Raw genomic sequence first — 14677 nt, 5'->3', positions numbered from 1 at the left:
TAATTTTTGTTTTGTTTTGTTTTGTTTGATTTTTACAGGCGTCAATAACAGAGGAATCCAAAATGGTATACGCGAGTTTAATTGAAGAGCCAACTCCCGCTCTATCGGTGATTAGTAGGTCACACGATATGTTGGCCAAGCCATCCACGATACCAAAAGAATCACCTAAAAATCAATATACACAATCACACTTCAATTCGTTACAGAAACCTGTGTCGGGAGGGTATGTAATCTGCTATATCACCGTATGAAAAGAAACCAGTTCTCTATGGTCTACTTACTTTAACCGCTTATTATCAACTAACACGTCTATTAATATTAATGATACTACTTTAATATCAAATCTTAAAAGGGTATCATGGACGTCGAGTCTCTACGACTACTTGATTTATATTAACCGCTTGCAAAGAACTAACAATCTAGTGATTTTTTTAAAGATTGAAATTAAAGATTTTTTAATGGATTTTAGAATAAATCGCGTTTAAACTCGGTTAAAAAGTCTTTAATTTCTAACTAACAATCTATTAAAATTCATGGTACTTGTCATATCAATTGTTTCAATTCTTGATAGGGGAATATGTACGCTAAGCCTCTACGACTACATTACACATCTTTTAAAATTCATATTATTACTGTAGCATCAAATACTTAAAACCGACGCAAAAATTTACTCAAACCGGATAAAGTTAAGTTCGATTCATTAGTAGACTTTACAAATTACACTAAAACACATTTATTTATTTTGATTTCATTTCTGATTTTGTTGTGCTGATTTGATAGTAATTAACATGATGATCTGGCCTGAATACCTGTTAGATCCTGAAGCAACGCTGTTATCTTGTTTAGCGTCGAACAAAAAAAATCCACGGTATTCACTTAAAGCGTCGACTATGTTAATTACATACTTTAAATTAATGTTAACATTATCATTCAAGTACAGATGAATATTACCAGTTGGTTCTTTGTCAGTATCTTGGTGGTTGATATAATGCAGCGACATCAGAGGAATGAAATGGAATTATGGCTTCTCACTGGGAGACGTTGGATGTTTATATTATGTATTGATAAGACGATAACAAACATTATTTAAAGTCTTTAAAGAAATAAAAAAATGTACTTTATTCATCATTGTACAAATTATATTCTTAATTTAGGATATCGGCTTAAATGAGAAAATTGGCATTATGTTGATTCGACAGTGAGAAATAAAAAAATTTCTTAGACCTATTCGAAAAGAGCAAAATGTAAAACTAGCAAACGAATGTTATCTGTAGACTGTAGTCTTATTCTATTTTCTACAGTAATAAAGAGTCCAGTTACCTTCTAAAATAAGTAAAAAAATATATTTATGAACATTTATTTCCTATCTCTTTGTTGGTTTAATAGTGCATATTTTAATAACTGGAAGAGGGCTTATGTTAGACTTATAATAAACTCATGTTTCTTTCTACCAACTTGTGACTTACTAATTTATATTAAGTACCTAAATAAATTATAGGATGGTGTTTGGAGACCCGTCGGCATCGATGACGACAATCGACAGCGATGTAAGTATAAAGCTATGTTGACTAATCCATTATTTTACATAAAAGGAAGTATTTACATAGACTGAAACTAAATAAATTTTTATCAATCCTCAGGGTAATGAGCTACCCCTGCCACCGCGGTCAACAAAACCGAAGCTGGTCGACAAGCCGCGCCACTTCAGGAAATACCCACTACGATTACCGGGACGTGACATCCCAGGTCCCATTTTGAACACCCCGGCTAACGTCCAGGGGTGCGCTATATACCAAAATACTAGAGCTCTGATGCGAAACGAGGAAAGAGAGGCCAGAGAAAAGGCACACCGTGAAGCAAAAGAAAAGGCACTAGCGGAGGCAAAGGCACTAGCTGAGAAAAAGGCACAAGCAGAAGCAAAGGCTAAAGCAGAGCAAGTGATTGCAAAAGCTGACGCAGGAGTGCAAGTTGAGGAAAAGGCACTAGCAGAGGCAATGGCACCGCCAGAGACACGAGCAAGGACACGAGCTGCAGCAAAACCAGCAGAGGAGGAAAACGCTTCGGCTCTCGATCCCAGCAAACCGTTCGAACTTCCGACTTCAACTTATCCAGATATAGAACTGCCTGACCTCTCTACGAACCCATTCAATTGCTACCTAAGTAACTTGGACGCTACCGTTGATGAGGGGGAAGACCAGATATTCGAAGAGGTCTACTTTAAAGTTGAGGATCGCGACTACAAGCGTGGTAAGTAAGGTGAGTTTAACTTTCTAATACTACTAACATTATATACCACTCTTCATAGAAAAGATTAATTTGAAACTCCGACAACGAGCTCATGTTATAATAATGTAAATAATGTACAGTCAAATGAAAAAAAAAATATTAAATATTTAGATATAGTCAGTGTAAACACCCTGACTTATTTTAATACTGTAATTAATATAGATAAATCTTTTCTATGTTACTGTTGTTAATTATAATGGTATTATTATTCTTATTACATATATTCTGAATGCAATCGCAATTTTTTTCTGCAAGAATTTATTTTTAGAAATGATTTGAAAGTATATAAATATTTTTGTATTTATAAAGTATCCGCTGTATAAATTAACCTTAACTAACACTATTAATTACTTAGTGCTCTAAGGCGAATTACATTTTTATGCACGTGGGCGCATGCCATTTTCAACCAAAATGCACTTTTGTGAAACCGCTTGGGGTCTGTCTATTACTAATTTTGATATCGCTAGTGAAAGAATAACAAAAAGAAAAACAATACAATCATTAAAAGATGAGATGGTACAGATTCTGTACACCATTGCACCAATGCGTCGTAAAGCTACGTTAAAAAATAGGTTTATTTTCTAGATCACGTCTCAGTGGAGGATTTACTTCAATTCGCAGATAAAAAACCCTCCTCAAAACAACGCGGTGTCGAGTCCGACGAGGTCAGAATTATGAACAAAGTTCTTAAACAGCAGGTATGTACAACATTTTAATATTTAATTTGTAATAAGTAAATAAATTTAATAGTCTTAAGATCCCACCGCAGGATCAGTGCGTTCACAGTTTTTTTGATGAAACCGAAATTTTATGTATATTTATAATTAGGAGAATATATATCGACTAGGTTGCCAGTCAAAATTTGGCCGTAAGCATGTTTTATTAAAATTTTTCTAATCGATTTTTGGGAAAAAAATTCGATCACTTGTTTTTTGAATAAAATGTAGTCTAATCACGTCAAATGATATAAAAATTCTAAAAAATCACGGTTGCCGCTTTTCACCTGGCCGCAACATCTTGGCAGCCTGGTGCAAACAGGTATGATTTCGATTCATTTTTACGTTCATAACGCACATTTATGAATCATATATCAAATTAAAGCTATTTTTTTCTATTAATTATTATATATGGGTGCCTAATTAAATCCGGCCGCAAATAAGGGTTGCCGGCTGTTAAAGATGTTGAATATTTAAGGTTGAGTGAAAGAAAATATGTCGTCCTTTTCAAAATGACAAATTTAAAAATTACAAAAAAAAAATAATATTGATTTAATATAATTAACAGCCGATCCTCTCTTTTTCTCGCGTCGCACTCACTGCAAGAAACGGTACTATCCTTGTTGCACTCATGATTATAAAGCTATTGCAGTTTTATGTTTTTCTTCTAAACAAATGAGAATTTCGAAAAAAACTCTCTGCTTCGAAATAGACCATTAAAAAATCTATTACGTAGCAGAGCGTTTATTTCAAAATTCTTTTTTGTCTAGGAGAGATATATAAAGCTGCAATCATAGGGACCGGCTGTTAATATTGATTTAAAAAAATACAAAAATAAAACCAAGGTGACTTAAGTAAAAAAAAATTTTATTGTGAAAGTACTATTTGTAAATTTTAGTAGATTTTATTCAGGTATTAAATCGTCTGTTACATGTTTATAAAACATTTAAGCAAATTAATTTTTTTTAAATGTATCATATATTTCCGATAATCGGAATCATCGGAGCTTTCAGTTACACTATCATCGGAGCTATCACTTTCATCGCTACAAATATCAGAATTGTCGTCACTATCGAAAGATTTGTCCGTAAAATCACATAGAACACTCTTAACTTGCGTTGGAGTTGAGTCTCCCAGGAACCATGTTGGTTTCAGAATACCATCGAATAGCAGCCAGCCATTATTATGCGGGCTGAACTTGATACAGTCCGGTTCAGTGGCATTTAACCACATCGAATTAACAAAGATTGTCCGCAACAATTTTTGTTTCAAATATTTCCAGCACGGTGGAATGTGCGTTGAGTCCAAACCTTTAATTCTTTTCATAAATTTTTCAGTACTTTGTTTTGAAGTTACATTTTATTAAATAATAAAAATCTTGCGGTATTTACACTTTGACACTTTGAGAGTTCATACATAAGGCACGTAAACTCTTGGACTGCATCAATTTTGGTTTCGTCAAAGATGTCAGTAGGATTCGTCAGTGACGCAAAAACTTGTTGAATTTGTGGGTGCTTCATAAATAGATTTAAGGGCCGAAGTTTTCCTTTGTTGAAAAATGCAGCCGTGTAGTCGCAACTCGTGTAGGCGTGAAAAGCGGGAAGAGCGTCGGTGTAAATTTTAATTAAACATGCTTGCGGCCAAATTTTGACTGGCAACCTAGTCGATATATATTCTCCTAATTATAAATATACATAAAAATTCGGTTTTCAGCAAAAAACCGATGAACGCACTAATCCTGCAGCCGGATCTCGTACTATAAGCAAAGCTTATACAAAACTAGACTAAGTTCCAATAAGATTCACAATATTTCCAACCAATACTATAACCAACCTCTCAAAAGCATTACCTGTTTAACCAAATTTAAAGTAATGCATACCTATAACCGTCAGCCACACAGCACACGAACTATAAAAATCCCAAATGTAAGTATATTATTTCTGGATAGGGCCCACGGCTACGCTCGCGATCGCGTAGTAAAAAAAAAATATTAGTTGTCATAATATTACGTTAATAAAATCTATAATAATCTTAACGCCATCTATCGGAATTTAAAATTGTGTTGAGTGTTTCAAATGCGCCTAATAGTGAATCTTCCAGTGGATTCCCATTGGGAGTTGGGAGAGGACATGTTTTACTGAGGTAAAATGCCTTTATCTCTCACATACCAGAAAATATCTCCCTTGCAACCTGAATTAAAGACAAGAAAACATACATATACCATTTCATATTTGTAATATTGTAGGGAGTAAAGATTTTATGGAAAATGTTATGAATTTAATACCGCGATCTTTAAAGAGGCTATCAATTTACTTTTATCCAGTTATATAAATATATAATTTTGTTACAGGCATCTCCAGAGGAATGTTTAGAGGCTTTAGAGTTTACAGACTGGAATGTACATATCGCTATAAAGTTATTGAAAATAAAGACTTCGGTGGCGGGCGATACGGAAGTGACTCTTGATGAGTGCCTTCGGGAACTGGAAAGGTTCGATGGTGATGTTGCAAAGGCATCGTCGGCCATTGTGTTGAATAAAAAAGAAGATGATGGATAAACTTATAGTGTGTTTTATTTGGACTCAAATATGATTGGACGAAATATTCGTTTTTAAATGTAGTGTTTCAACTCTAAATGTGTTATTTTAATACAAAATATTATGTATGTATCTAAATTATGTATTAATATTTTATCTAGTTCTAAGGATAGCCCGAATGCATAGGGTACTACTAACTATGTTGATATTATAACATTATGAATGTTGTTATCGATGTGTAAGAATTTAGTAGACATTTTTTCAAATGTTATATAATAATAGTGTAACTATCTGTCCAGGTCATCTAAAATGATGCGCTTTCACTTATTTCTTATATAAAGATGAATGAAATGAAATGAAATGAAATGAAAAGATATTATAAAGATATTATATTGGATGTTATATGTATTGTATTTATTATGTATGTCAATAATATGAATGTATGCAAACATAAGGAGTAGATGGATAGCATCGTAATTTTACATCAAAATTTTCTAAACAAGAAATGCGTGTTAGAAACGCCTAAATGTAGTTAAATTTATTGTATTATGTACATAAAAGCGTATATTTTATAAAGCATATACGATATTATACAGGGTGGAAGGTTAAGATGGCATGAAGGGCAGGTACCTTAACCGTTGTAGCTATGAAAACGTTCTTAGGAGACTATCCTTAAATTCTTGAGAAATTTTAATCTGCATTCGCAGATTTTTGAAAAAATGTACGGTCAGCAAGGAAATCGGCAGTTTTCAAAAAAAAAATATTTGATGCCAATCGATCCAGTTTTTCATGGGGATCAAAACACTCTAAAAGACCAACTGAAGTATGAGTACTAGAAAAGTCAGAAATCGCGAAAAACTATTTCCACACATTCACTAAGAAAATAAGTGATTCTACAAAAGATGCGCTAATAGAAAACTCCAAAGATATTTTCAGGCTTCAATATTTTTTGTTTCTGATTATTAAAACACATACTGATAATAAGAAGAAACATTAATTAAATTAAACGGTTGTCAAAGAAAATAAAAAATAACAAAATTTAAAAAAAACAACATTTAAAGTGGTGATAATTCCAGAATTTCTGAAATAATTTACATAAAACTTATGATATGAGATGCTCAAAGTGGTCACCGTTTTGACGTAAACATAGGTTTGTTCGTTTTACTACTGAGCGCGTAGCAGCCGACAACTTATTTGGGTGAATTCCGTAAAGTATTGCAGAAAGTGAATCTTTTAGTTCTTGAGCATTGTTGTATGATCTTTTATAAATTTCATTCTTTACATAACCCCAGATGAAAAAAGTCAACAACAAGTACAACGGTTAAGGTACCTGCCCTTCATGCCCCATTTTAACCTTCCACCCTGTATATACGATATTATAGATATATATGTATATGTACATATCGTATTTTCGGCAATGTTAGGCATGTTCTGTAAATCAATTTTATATACATATATTGTATATTTTTAGTAAGTATCAAAATTTTATTATATCAATGTTAGGAAGAAATGTTTTTTTACCTTTATCAAAAAGAAAATAAGATTAAGTATCTAGTTTTCTGAATGTAATGACAATTGCCCTATATCGGCCTACATATAATATAATCGCAATTGCAGTATTCACGTAGTTTTACAATTGTGCTTATTACTTTCCCTTTCAAGTTTGAGGGAAAAGGTAGTGACAATTACGATTGTCACCTTTTCCCTCAAATGGACGAGGGGCCCAGGCTAAATACGTTTAGCATTATGGGCCCCTCGTCCATTTATACATAAATAGAGTACAATTAAGCTTGGGTCTTGCACACATTCACACTAACTTTTGACAATATTTCCCAATGTTCAACGTAACTATCTAACGTAAGTTGACCCCAGAACCTTACGTAACCGTACTGGCATCTACATTTGCCGGAACGCAGAAGGGACTTCCAAGGCTCAAGTTACGATCAATAGAATGTTGATGAATCTCTATAATGTGCAATAGCCCCAGCTCTCTCTTTATATACGTACCGAATCAAAATAATGCATTTATGTTTATGTTATTAAATAAGTTGGTGGTATATTTACTTAAGGAATAGTTTTTTTGATAGAATTATTACAAAAAAAAAGTAATTGAGAGACCAATTATGTCCATAATGGACATAGTTTTTTTATGGTTAGGTATGTATTTTGTTAAATATAAATTTTAATCTCCAGTGTTGTTACTTGAGATTTGAAATGAGTAGTTTGGGATCATGAAATAATAAGTGTATTCTAATATTATAAAAAGACGTGTGGCACTCGGGGACTGTCGCGGTAAAGCTATATGCAATAGCTTGCCTTCAAGCCACACCTCCGCGCCCGTCGGAGTGGGGAGCGTGAGGTTTTTTCGTTACGCAATATCTGGATTCGGTCCCCGCGCTCAAGGCCCGCGATAGAAGCTATGCAATAGCTTAATAAGTGTTAATTACTAAGGTTCGTTACCTATATAATATACTAGCGGTCCGCCCCGGCTTCGCCCGTGGTACATGTTTACGTTTTCTCTACATAATAACCATCCTCGTACTTCAAGGAATATAATAAAAAAAGAATTATCGAAATCGGTTCAGCCGTTCTCGAGTTATGCGCTTACCAACACATTTTGCGATTCATTTTTATATATAAGATTATATTCAAAAAATATGCACATGTACATATACACATTATACAGGGTTGTAGAGTAAGTCGACCAGTTCCCGATAAAGGCGCGTACATCTGCATATTATTATAATTTTCATCGTTTCTGACTGATTTGATATTGATATCTAAATATGAGTTTATGTGAAATCCTAGTGTCGACTGTCGCGGTCGCTAATTATAATTAATAAGACACTAGAACTGCTGTCATGTCATAACACACCCCGGACACTCCATACAAAATTATCGTTTTGATAGTCACACTGTAGAGACTGCAAATGTGTGTGTTAAAGCTTTATGGTTGGCACATTTTTGACTAGCGTAAAAAAAAAATTCGCGTTTTTCTGATGAAATACCTACATCCGTAAACAGCACAATATAACCATTTTCTACGAAAAACGATAATCACATATCCAAAATAATAAAATTACTTTAAGTCAATTTGATTAATGTTGTCAATCTTCGTTGCGTATCGTCCCTGTAGAAAAATGTGGACCATCATTAGCCTGATCGTGCGGGGTGAGTAAGTGTTTAATTTTAGCGGGAGGCGGAGAGTGTCCGTTCTGTAGCGTTTAGCTACTATTATGTATTCTGTGGTCATAATTCGTATGAAAACCACTGTTGCCAAAATCAACACATTTAAACCGATACCTAGCTAAACAGCAGCACACAAGTAAAATATGCCTTTTATTGGACAGCTTGATTTTAGTGAAAACTGACAAAAATATTAAGACGATACACAAAAAAAAATCTACTGCTTGGCGGGCGGAGTCTAATAGCTCGCTATCGCGGACGCGGGTGTGCGCGAAGTCATTCTTGCAAACTCGCCGCGCTGCCGCTGGCCGACTCGGGACAAACATGTATGGAGTCGTCATACAGTTATAATATTCTTATACATATATTTAATTGTTGATTTATTGGTTTTATTTTCTTGCTTATAAACAAATAATCTTCTTTTTAACAACTACTTAGACATTATTAATAATTATTATTATTTCGTAATGTTTACTTTATTACAAAATAATACAGGTTATAAATAATCTTTAAAATAACAAAAAATATTGTTACTCTGAAAAAATGAAATGGTACTCAATAACGCGGACTACTGAATGGATTTAGAAAGAATTTGATGCTGACGTAGATATTACGTCATGCCCAGAAATGAAAGGTAATATTTCTGAAAGACGTTATAAACCCTAATTCTTCTCAGTCAAAGTCAAGAGTGGAAGATATCACTAATACAGTAAAACTGATGCGAAACTTTGGATGTTAATTTGTATATTTTTTTTGTTAGTTGTTACTTAATCACGTCAAGACTACATTACCAATTTTGATAAAATATAGCTAATTGCCTGGATTTACACATAGGATACTTTTTATCCGAACTGAACACTTCTGTGGGATAAGACAGGATTCACGATATACTTAATCTAATTCCACGCGGGCAAAGCCGCGGTCGGAATGATATTTTTTTAAATAAAAAAATTGTTTAAAAAAAACACAAAATATATTGACGCATGTATTTATTTTTTGCACTCTATTATAATTGTAATTATTCATTACAAATAATCAAAATAAAATAGCCAGAACAAAGTTAGGCCCTGGTAGGGTAGGTAGGCAGGTACAGCAATGTGAGACGAACACTGGCTTATTTATACCAATAATAATGTATTATAAACATTAAATAAATTAAGTTTACTTTCTAACAACAAAAATACATAATATTAGCTAATGTGAAAGCGAATCAACCAATCATCCCACAAAAATGAAATGTGCACACAAATATTCATCCAAATCGGTTCATGTCATTAGGAGGAGTGACTGCAGCGCCATCTTCCGGGCCCAATTGTGTTTCCAGATCACCCAGGAACTCAATTTAATATACTTACACAAAATTTTTCGAAATGAAAACTCACATTACTATGTAAATATGAATATAAACCTGTTTTATTACTAAGCAATTTCCCGCACAGGTGTAGTAAGTATAAATGAAATAAATATCAACATCAAATTCTTTATACAACATACTTATCTAGTTACCACCTTCTAAGAAATGTAATTCTTGAAATTATTTCGTATTTTTTTTTTAAATATAATACTACTCCAATGAGCTCCTGTTCCATATTATGTCCGCCATACTTCCACTAAGTTCACCATGATTTTTTATTTCTTTGCACTTTGTTGCTTTTTGCTAAAAATGGAATCATGCGATAAAACCAGTAGAGCTTTGATAACATACATTTTTGACTGAATAAAGGTACTTACGAAGGAGTGGATTCACATTATGAACAATCAGTGGGTTTATTTTCCTTCTGGATTCCGGATTTCTGAACAGATTATTTATGCTATAAATGAAAAAATCTTACACATTCGTTATGTACTTAAAACAGGGGTACATATCAAACATCGTCTATAATACAATTATCATCAAATTTAAAATAAAACCAACTTAATTTGTTTGTTTCATTAATTTGTTCCAATTGTAAGCATTCTTTTTCCTCCAACCTTTATGTTTCTTCTTCTTATTTTCTTTATTGTCCCCATTTGTCTTATCGTGTTGTCACCCTTTTTTACGATTGCGCGAGCGACACAAGTTCCCCGTGTGACGGCCGTAGCGGGAATGACTCGTGCAGCGATCGGGGTAGGAAGGTACAGGGCGGCTCTCGCTATATTGGCTGGTCGCGCGCTAATTTCAAGTATTTCTTGTTTATTTCAAAACCATCGCATATTTCAAAATTCTAACACGGTAGACGTATAGGTTGTATATTTTATAGTTAATATCCAAAAAGTCGTAACTTTACGTTTGTTATTTTGAAGATGCCAGAGATTAAAAAAAAATAACAATGATAACTTTGTATTTTTTTTCTATCGAGAAAATATCATGGAATCGTGTTTCTAAAACGGTAGACGTATTGTGTTACTATTGAACTTTCTTGTCAAGAATTTTCATCACGACAACTTTAATAATATAAAAATTACGAAGGTTTGAAAAGGGCCGTAAATGTTAGAAAAATTAATTCATCACCTTAAATTCAGCTTTTAAATATGTATCCTAACGCACGATTTTACGGTTTATTTTAGAATAACATCCCTAGGTACATGAGAGGTTTTGTTTCTTTTTGCTCCAATACGAAAAAATTCGGCTTTTCTACAACAGAGGGCGTTAATTTTCAATAGATATAACTTTCGACCTAAACATATACAAATAATAATGTTGAAATTTGTGTTAAACGTTATAATAAGAACGGTCGACTGTGACATTCATTTTTATTTAGATTTCTATGGTGACACTCGTAATACTTGTAAATATTCTATAATTTCAAGGAAAAACGGCATAGACCGGGAGATATTGACACAAAATTTCGAGTCATTTGTAACAGGATGGCGGTTCTACAGGGGTCTTAGTACGCAATGAAAAAAAGAAAAATGATGGTGTGAACGCTGGTACCGGCGGCTTAGTCGCGTGGGCGTTAGTCGAACTCGTCGGAAAAATAGCGAAAGTCAAACGATTTGTAACACAAAAATTTTAGAATTTACCGATAGCCCATAAAAAAGATGTAGGCGGTAGTGTCATGCCATACTTTTCGGTGTTGACTTAAAGCCCGCCATACCGACGCGAATGTGTTGATTTAAAAAAACAATTCAACCATTTGTACCAGGCTAACTTTTGCACAGGTAACCATCGTCGTGCAGCCATTTACGAAAATCGCCATGCCATACTTTTTGGACGATTCCAAATGGTCGCCACACTGCCGAAAATCTGCAAAAAACTTTTTTTTTTCTCCAAACTTTTTGTACCAGTATTGCATTTGGATTTTTGGAGAGTATTTGATAAAATTATTACTTTAACTACTTACTCCCAACCGTGCAACCAGTTCCGCGTAGGGCACCTTGTGGTGAGGTGTCGGGGAGTAGCGACCCCGCGCTCCCGAGTGCTCCCGGGGATGGCCCCTATCCTCATCTCTGGCTTGCCTGAACCCGCCGGCTAGAGTGGAGTCGCCAGAGCTTTTAGCTTGAAGGATGGATGCGAAACGTAAGTGGCGAAAGGGCACGGGAAGCTGGACCCTCTGGCAGCGTGTGATCGTAGTTTAAAGTCCTGGGACGCCTCCCCATCCTTAGCTGCTCACAATATATTGCCCCCTTGTTGCATTATTGCGGCAACTTATTTAGGGGGCCCATACAGTGAGAGGGCGAGTCAGCGCCTGCCGAAAATATTTTCTTTATTTAAGTAGAAAGGCAGGTGCCATAGTTTCCCATAGTTCCCAATACCGGTCCAATAACATCCCATTCCACAGACCAGTATTTTTTTCCATATCAATATGCAATAACTAGTCCTACATCAGCCGCAGACTGCCCAGGACTGTATATCTATAGTGCAGTCATGAGCAGTCTGCGGCTGGTGTCCCATAACACATTAAGGTTCTCGAAAGGGCCTCTGTGTGTTGGACAAAAACAATTAAGTAACTTCAAATGTCACAAAAACGGTTAGATTAGGTTAGGCCGTTAGGGTATTAAGTATATGGTCAAATCATTCAGAAACGATGTAAACTATGCGCGCTTCGGGAATTTGTGTCGACACATACACAGCAGCATGTATGCATTTATACACATACAAGGAGTACCTATACAAGAGTATATAATATATATTCTACTTCTCGTTTACAATATCGAAATAAGTAAAAACTAAATTTTAAAATGCGGGTTTGATGCCCGATTTCACCAGTAACCCCTAAACAGTCTCCTAAGTAAGGGTTCCTTATTTAACTAACCTAAATTCTGTTTCACCATCATATGGGCCACCTAAATAAGAGACCCCTAGTTAAGGGCTACCTCACGATTTAGGTGACACTTAAATTTTACGGGTCCTTGGTGAAAACGGGCATGAGTCATTCATTTATATGGCTCAAAATGTTGATTCAAGCGGAAATATGTTATAATATATAGTTAACGACATCGAAATGGATTTAATAGTAAATAGTCGCAGTCGTCGGCGCATGCGCGCTTTTCGGCCTAGATGTCGGACGAGGCCGTTGTGCGTGTGTGTGTAGCTTGTGTAGGATACTAGGTCTAATCGTTTGTGTGCGTTTGGCACGTAGGACGCGCCTCTCGACCTACATTCAGCAAAACCCCGTTTATTATTGACGTCCTAGACGACTCTGCATTGGTCGCTATTCATTGAATAACTCATTATATTATATACTATAGAAAAGTTTCCATAGTCAATTAGCTAAGTATATAAATATATTTCACATACACATGAGTAAAGTGTAAATTTGTTGGAACATGACTGGGACAAAATTACGGAGTAGTAGATTTGAATGGATATGTATGTATACAAATAAAATGTGTAAAAAAAATATTTCTAGAATTTTTTTCTAGTGTGGCACACGACACGAACCTCGGCTAATAAATAGTTAAAAGTACCTAAATATATTATCCCATTAAAGTAGGAATATAGATTTATAGTTTGTGAGTAGATAATGATGTAATGATGTTTCGAATGACAATACTCGTACATCATTTACAATAATAGTAGTAAGTAGGTAGGTACTTACATGTTTATAGGGCACTATTTTACTTCGTACCTACTTATAGCTGTTATATAATATAGATATTATAGTTGTAGGTATATAATGTAAATTAAAAATTGTATTCATGTCAAAATACAGTGCAAGACATTACAATGGTAGACTTTAATGGATGCTGTATGCGATTATTATGTAAAAATAATACGTAATGGATGGATACGTAATAGACATAGTAGGTACTAACAAGATTAAGCTTCAATTCCCTTGAAGAAATGACAATCCCTGCATTTCCTGTCCTCATAGAGTTGGCGTGATTACAGCGTAATTCATTGAAATAAGAGGATGCACTTCGACTGTGTATAGGGAAGCTGTTATCTCCACGTTAACGGAGCTAGGTAATTTCGTTTTAATGTTTTAGCCCTTGAATGTTTAACTAAAGGTGAGGCAAATAAAGTGACCCCCATTATATAATAACTAGATATATACATAGTATTTAGTAGTACATCTATGTAATTAAGAAGGTATATCTAAGCATGTAATTCCAACGTTAATTATACGTAAATATGAAACAAAATCTAGATACCTAAGTAAGTTGATTAACTAAGGCTAAGATTTGGTGTTTTGTTTTATATAAAAAATAAAACTTCTCTTTACGAAGAAACAAAAAACGTTATTAGGTAGTATTATAATATAACTATAAGGTGTACCTACATACTAGCTTTCCGCCCGCGGCTTCGCGCGCGTTTTCAAAGAAAATCCCGCATAGTTCCCGTTCCCTATGCTATGTGTTAGTCCAAGACGTATGCGTGCTAAATTTCATTGCAATTGGTTCAGTAGGTAATATTTGCGTGAAAGTAGTTATCAAACATACATAAACACACATACATCCATCTTTACAAACTTTAGCACTTATAATATTAGTAGGATTATGTAAACCTGAATTAAGTAGATCTAGATCA

General features: G+C 34.4%; 1 protein-coding gene and 1 long non-coding RNA gene across 7 annotated transcripts in view; one reads left to right on the top strand and one right to left on the bottom strand.

The window, feature by feature from the left end:
• Positions 1–5560, top strand: part of Ack-like (activated Cdc42 kinase-like) — a 47545-nt gene extending 41985 nt beyond the window's left edge. For 2 of the 6 annotated variants that reach the window (XM_089697096.1, XM_089697119.1), the window contains 5 exons: positions 39–223; positions 1499–1547; positions 1641–2247; positions 2872–2984; positions 5353–5560. In XM_089697096.1, the coding sequence (XP_089553222.1) occupies positions 39–223; positions 1499–1547; positions 1641–2247; positions 2872–2984; positions 5353–5559 (1161 nt within the window). In that variant the 3' untranslated portion in view covers position 5560. Of the gene's footprint in view, positions 1–38; positions 224–1498; positions 1548–1640; positions 2257–2858; positions 2985–5352 lie in introns of all 6 variants that reach the window. The other 4 variants (XR_016315847.1, XR_016315845.1, XM_089697104.1 and 1 more) reach the window with 4 other exon arrangements.
• The window catches only part of LOC149491327 (uncharacterized), a 149394-nt gene extending 137455 nt beyond the window's left edge, over positions 1–11939 (bottom strand). Inside the window, exon 1 of the long non-coding RNA XR_016316010.1 lies at positions 11522–11939. This is a non-coding gene — a long non-coding RNA (uncharacterized LOC149491327). The remainder of the gene's footprint in view (positions 1–11521) is intronic.
• Between the last annotated feature and the right edge of the window lie 2738 nt (positions 11940–14677).

The sequence above is a fragment of the Colias philodice genome, chromosome 1 (genome assembly GCF_061535455.1).
Source record: "Colias philodice isolate Cphi_HAF_F1 chromosome 1, ilColPhil1 Martin Lab GWU primary, whole genome shotgun sequence".
Classification (NCBI taxonomy): domain Eukaryota; kingdom Metazoa; phylum Arthropoda; class Insecta; order Lepidoptera; family Pieridae; genus Colias; species Colias philodice.
This window is presented reverse-complemented; position numbering and strand designations above follow the sequence as displayed.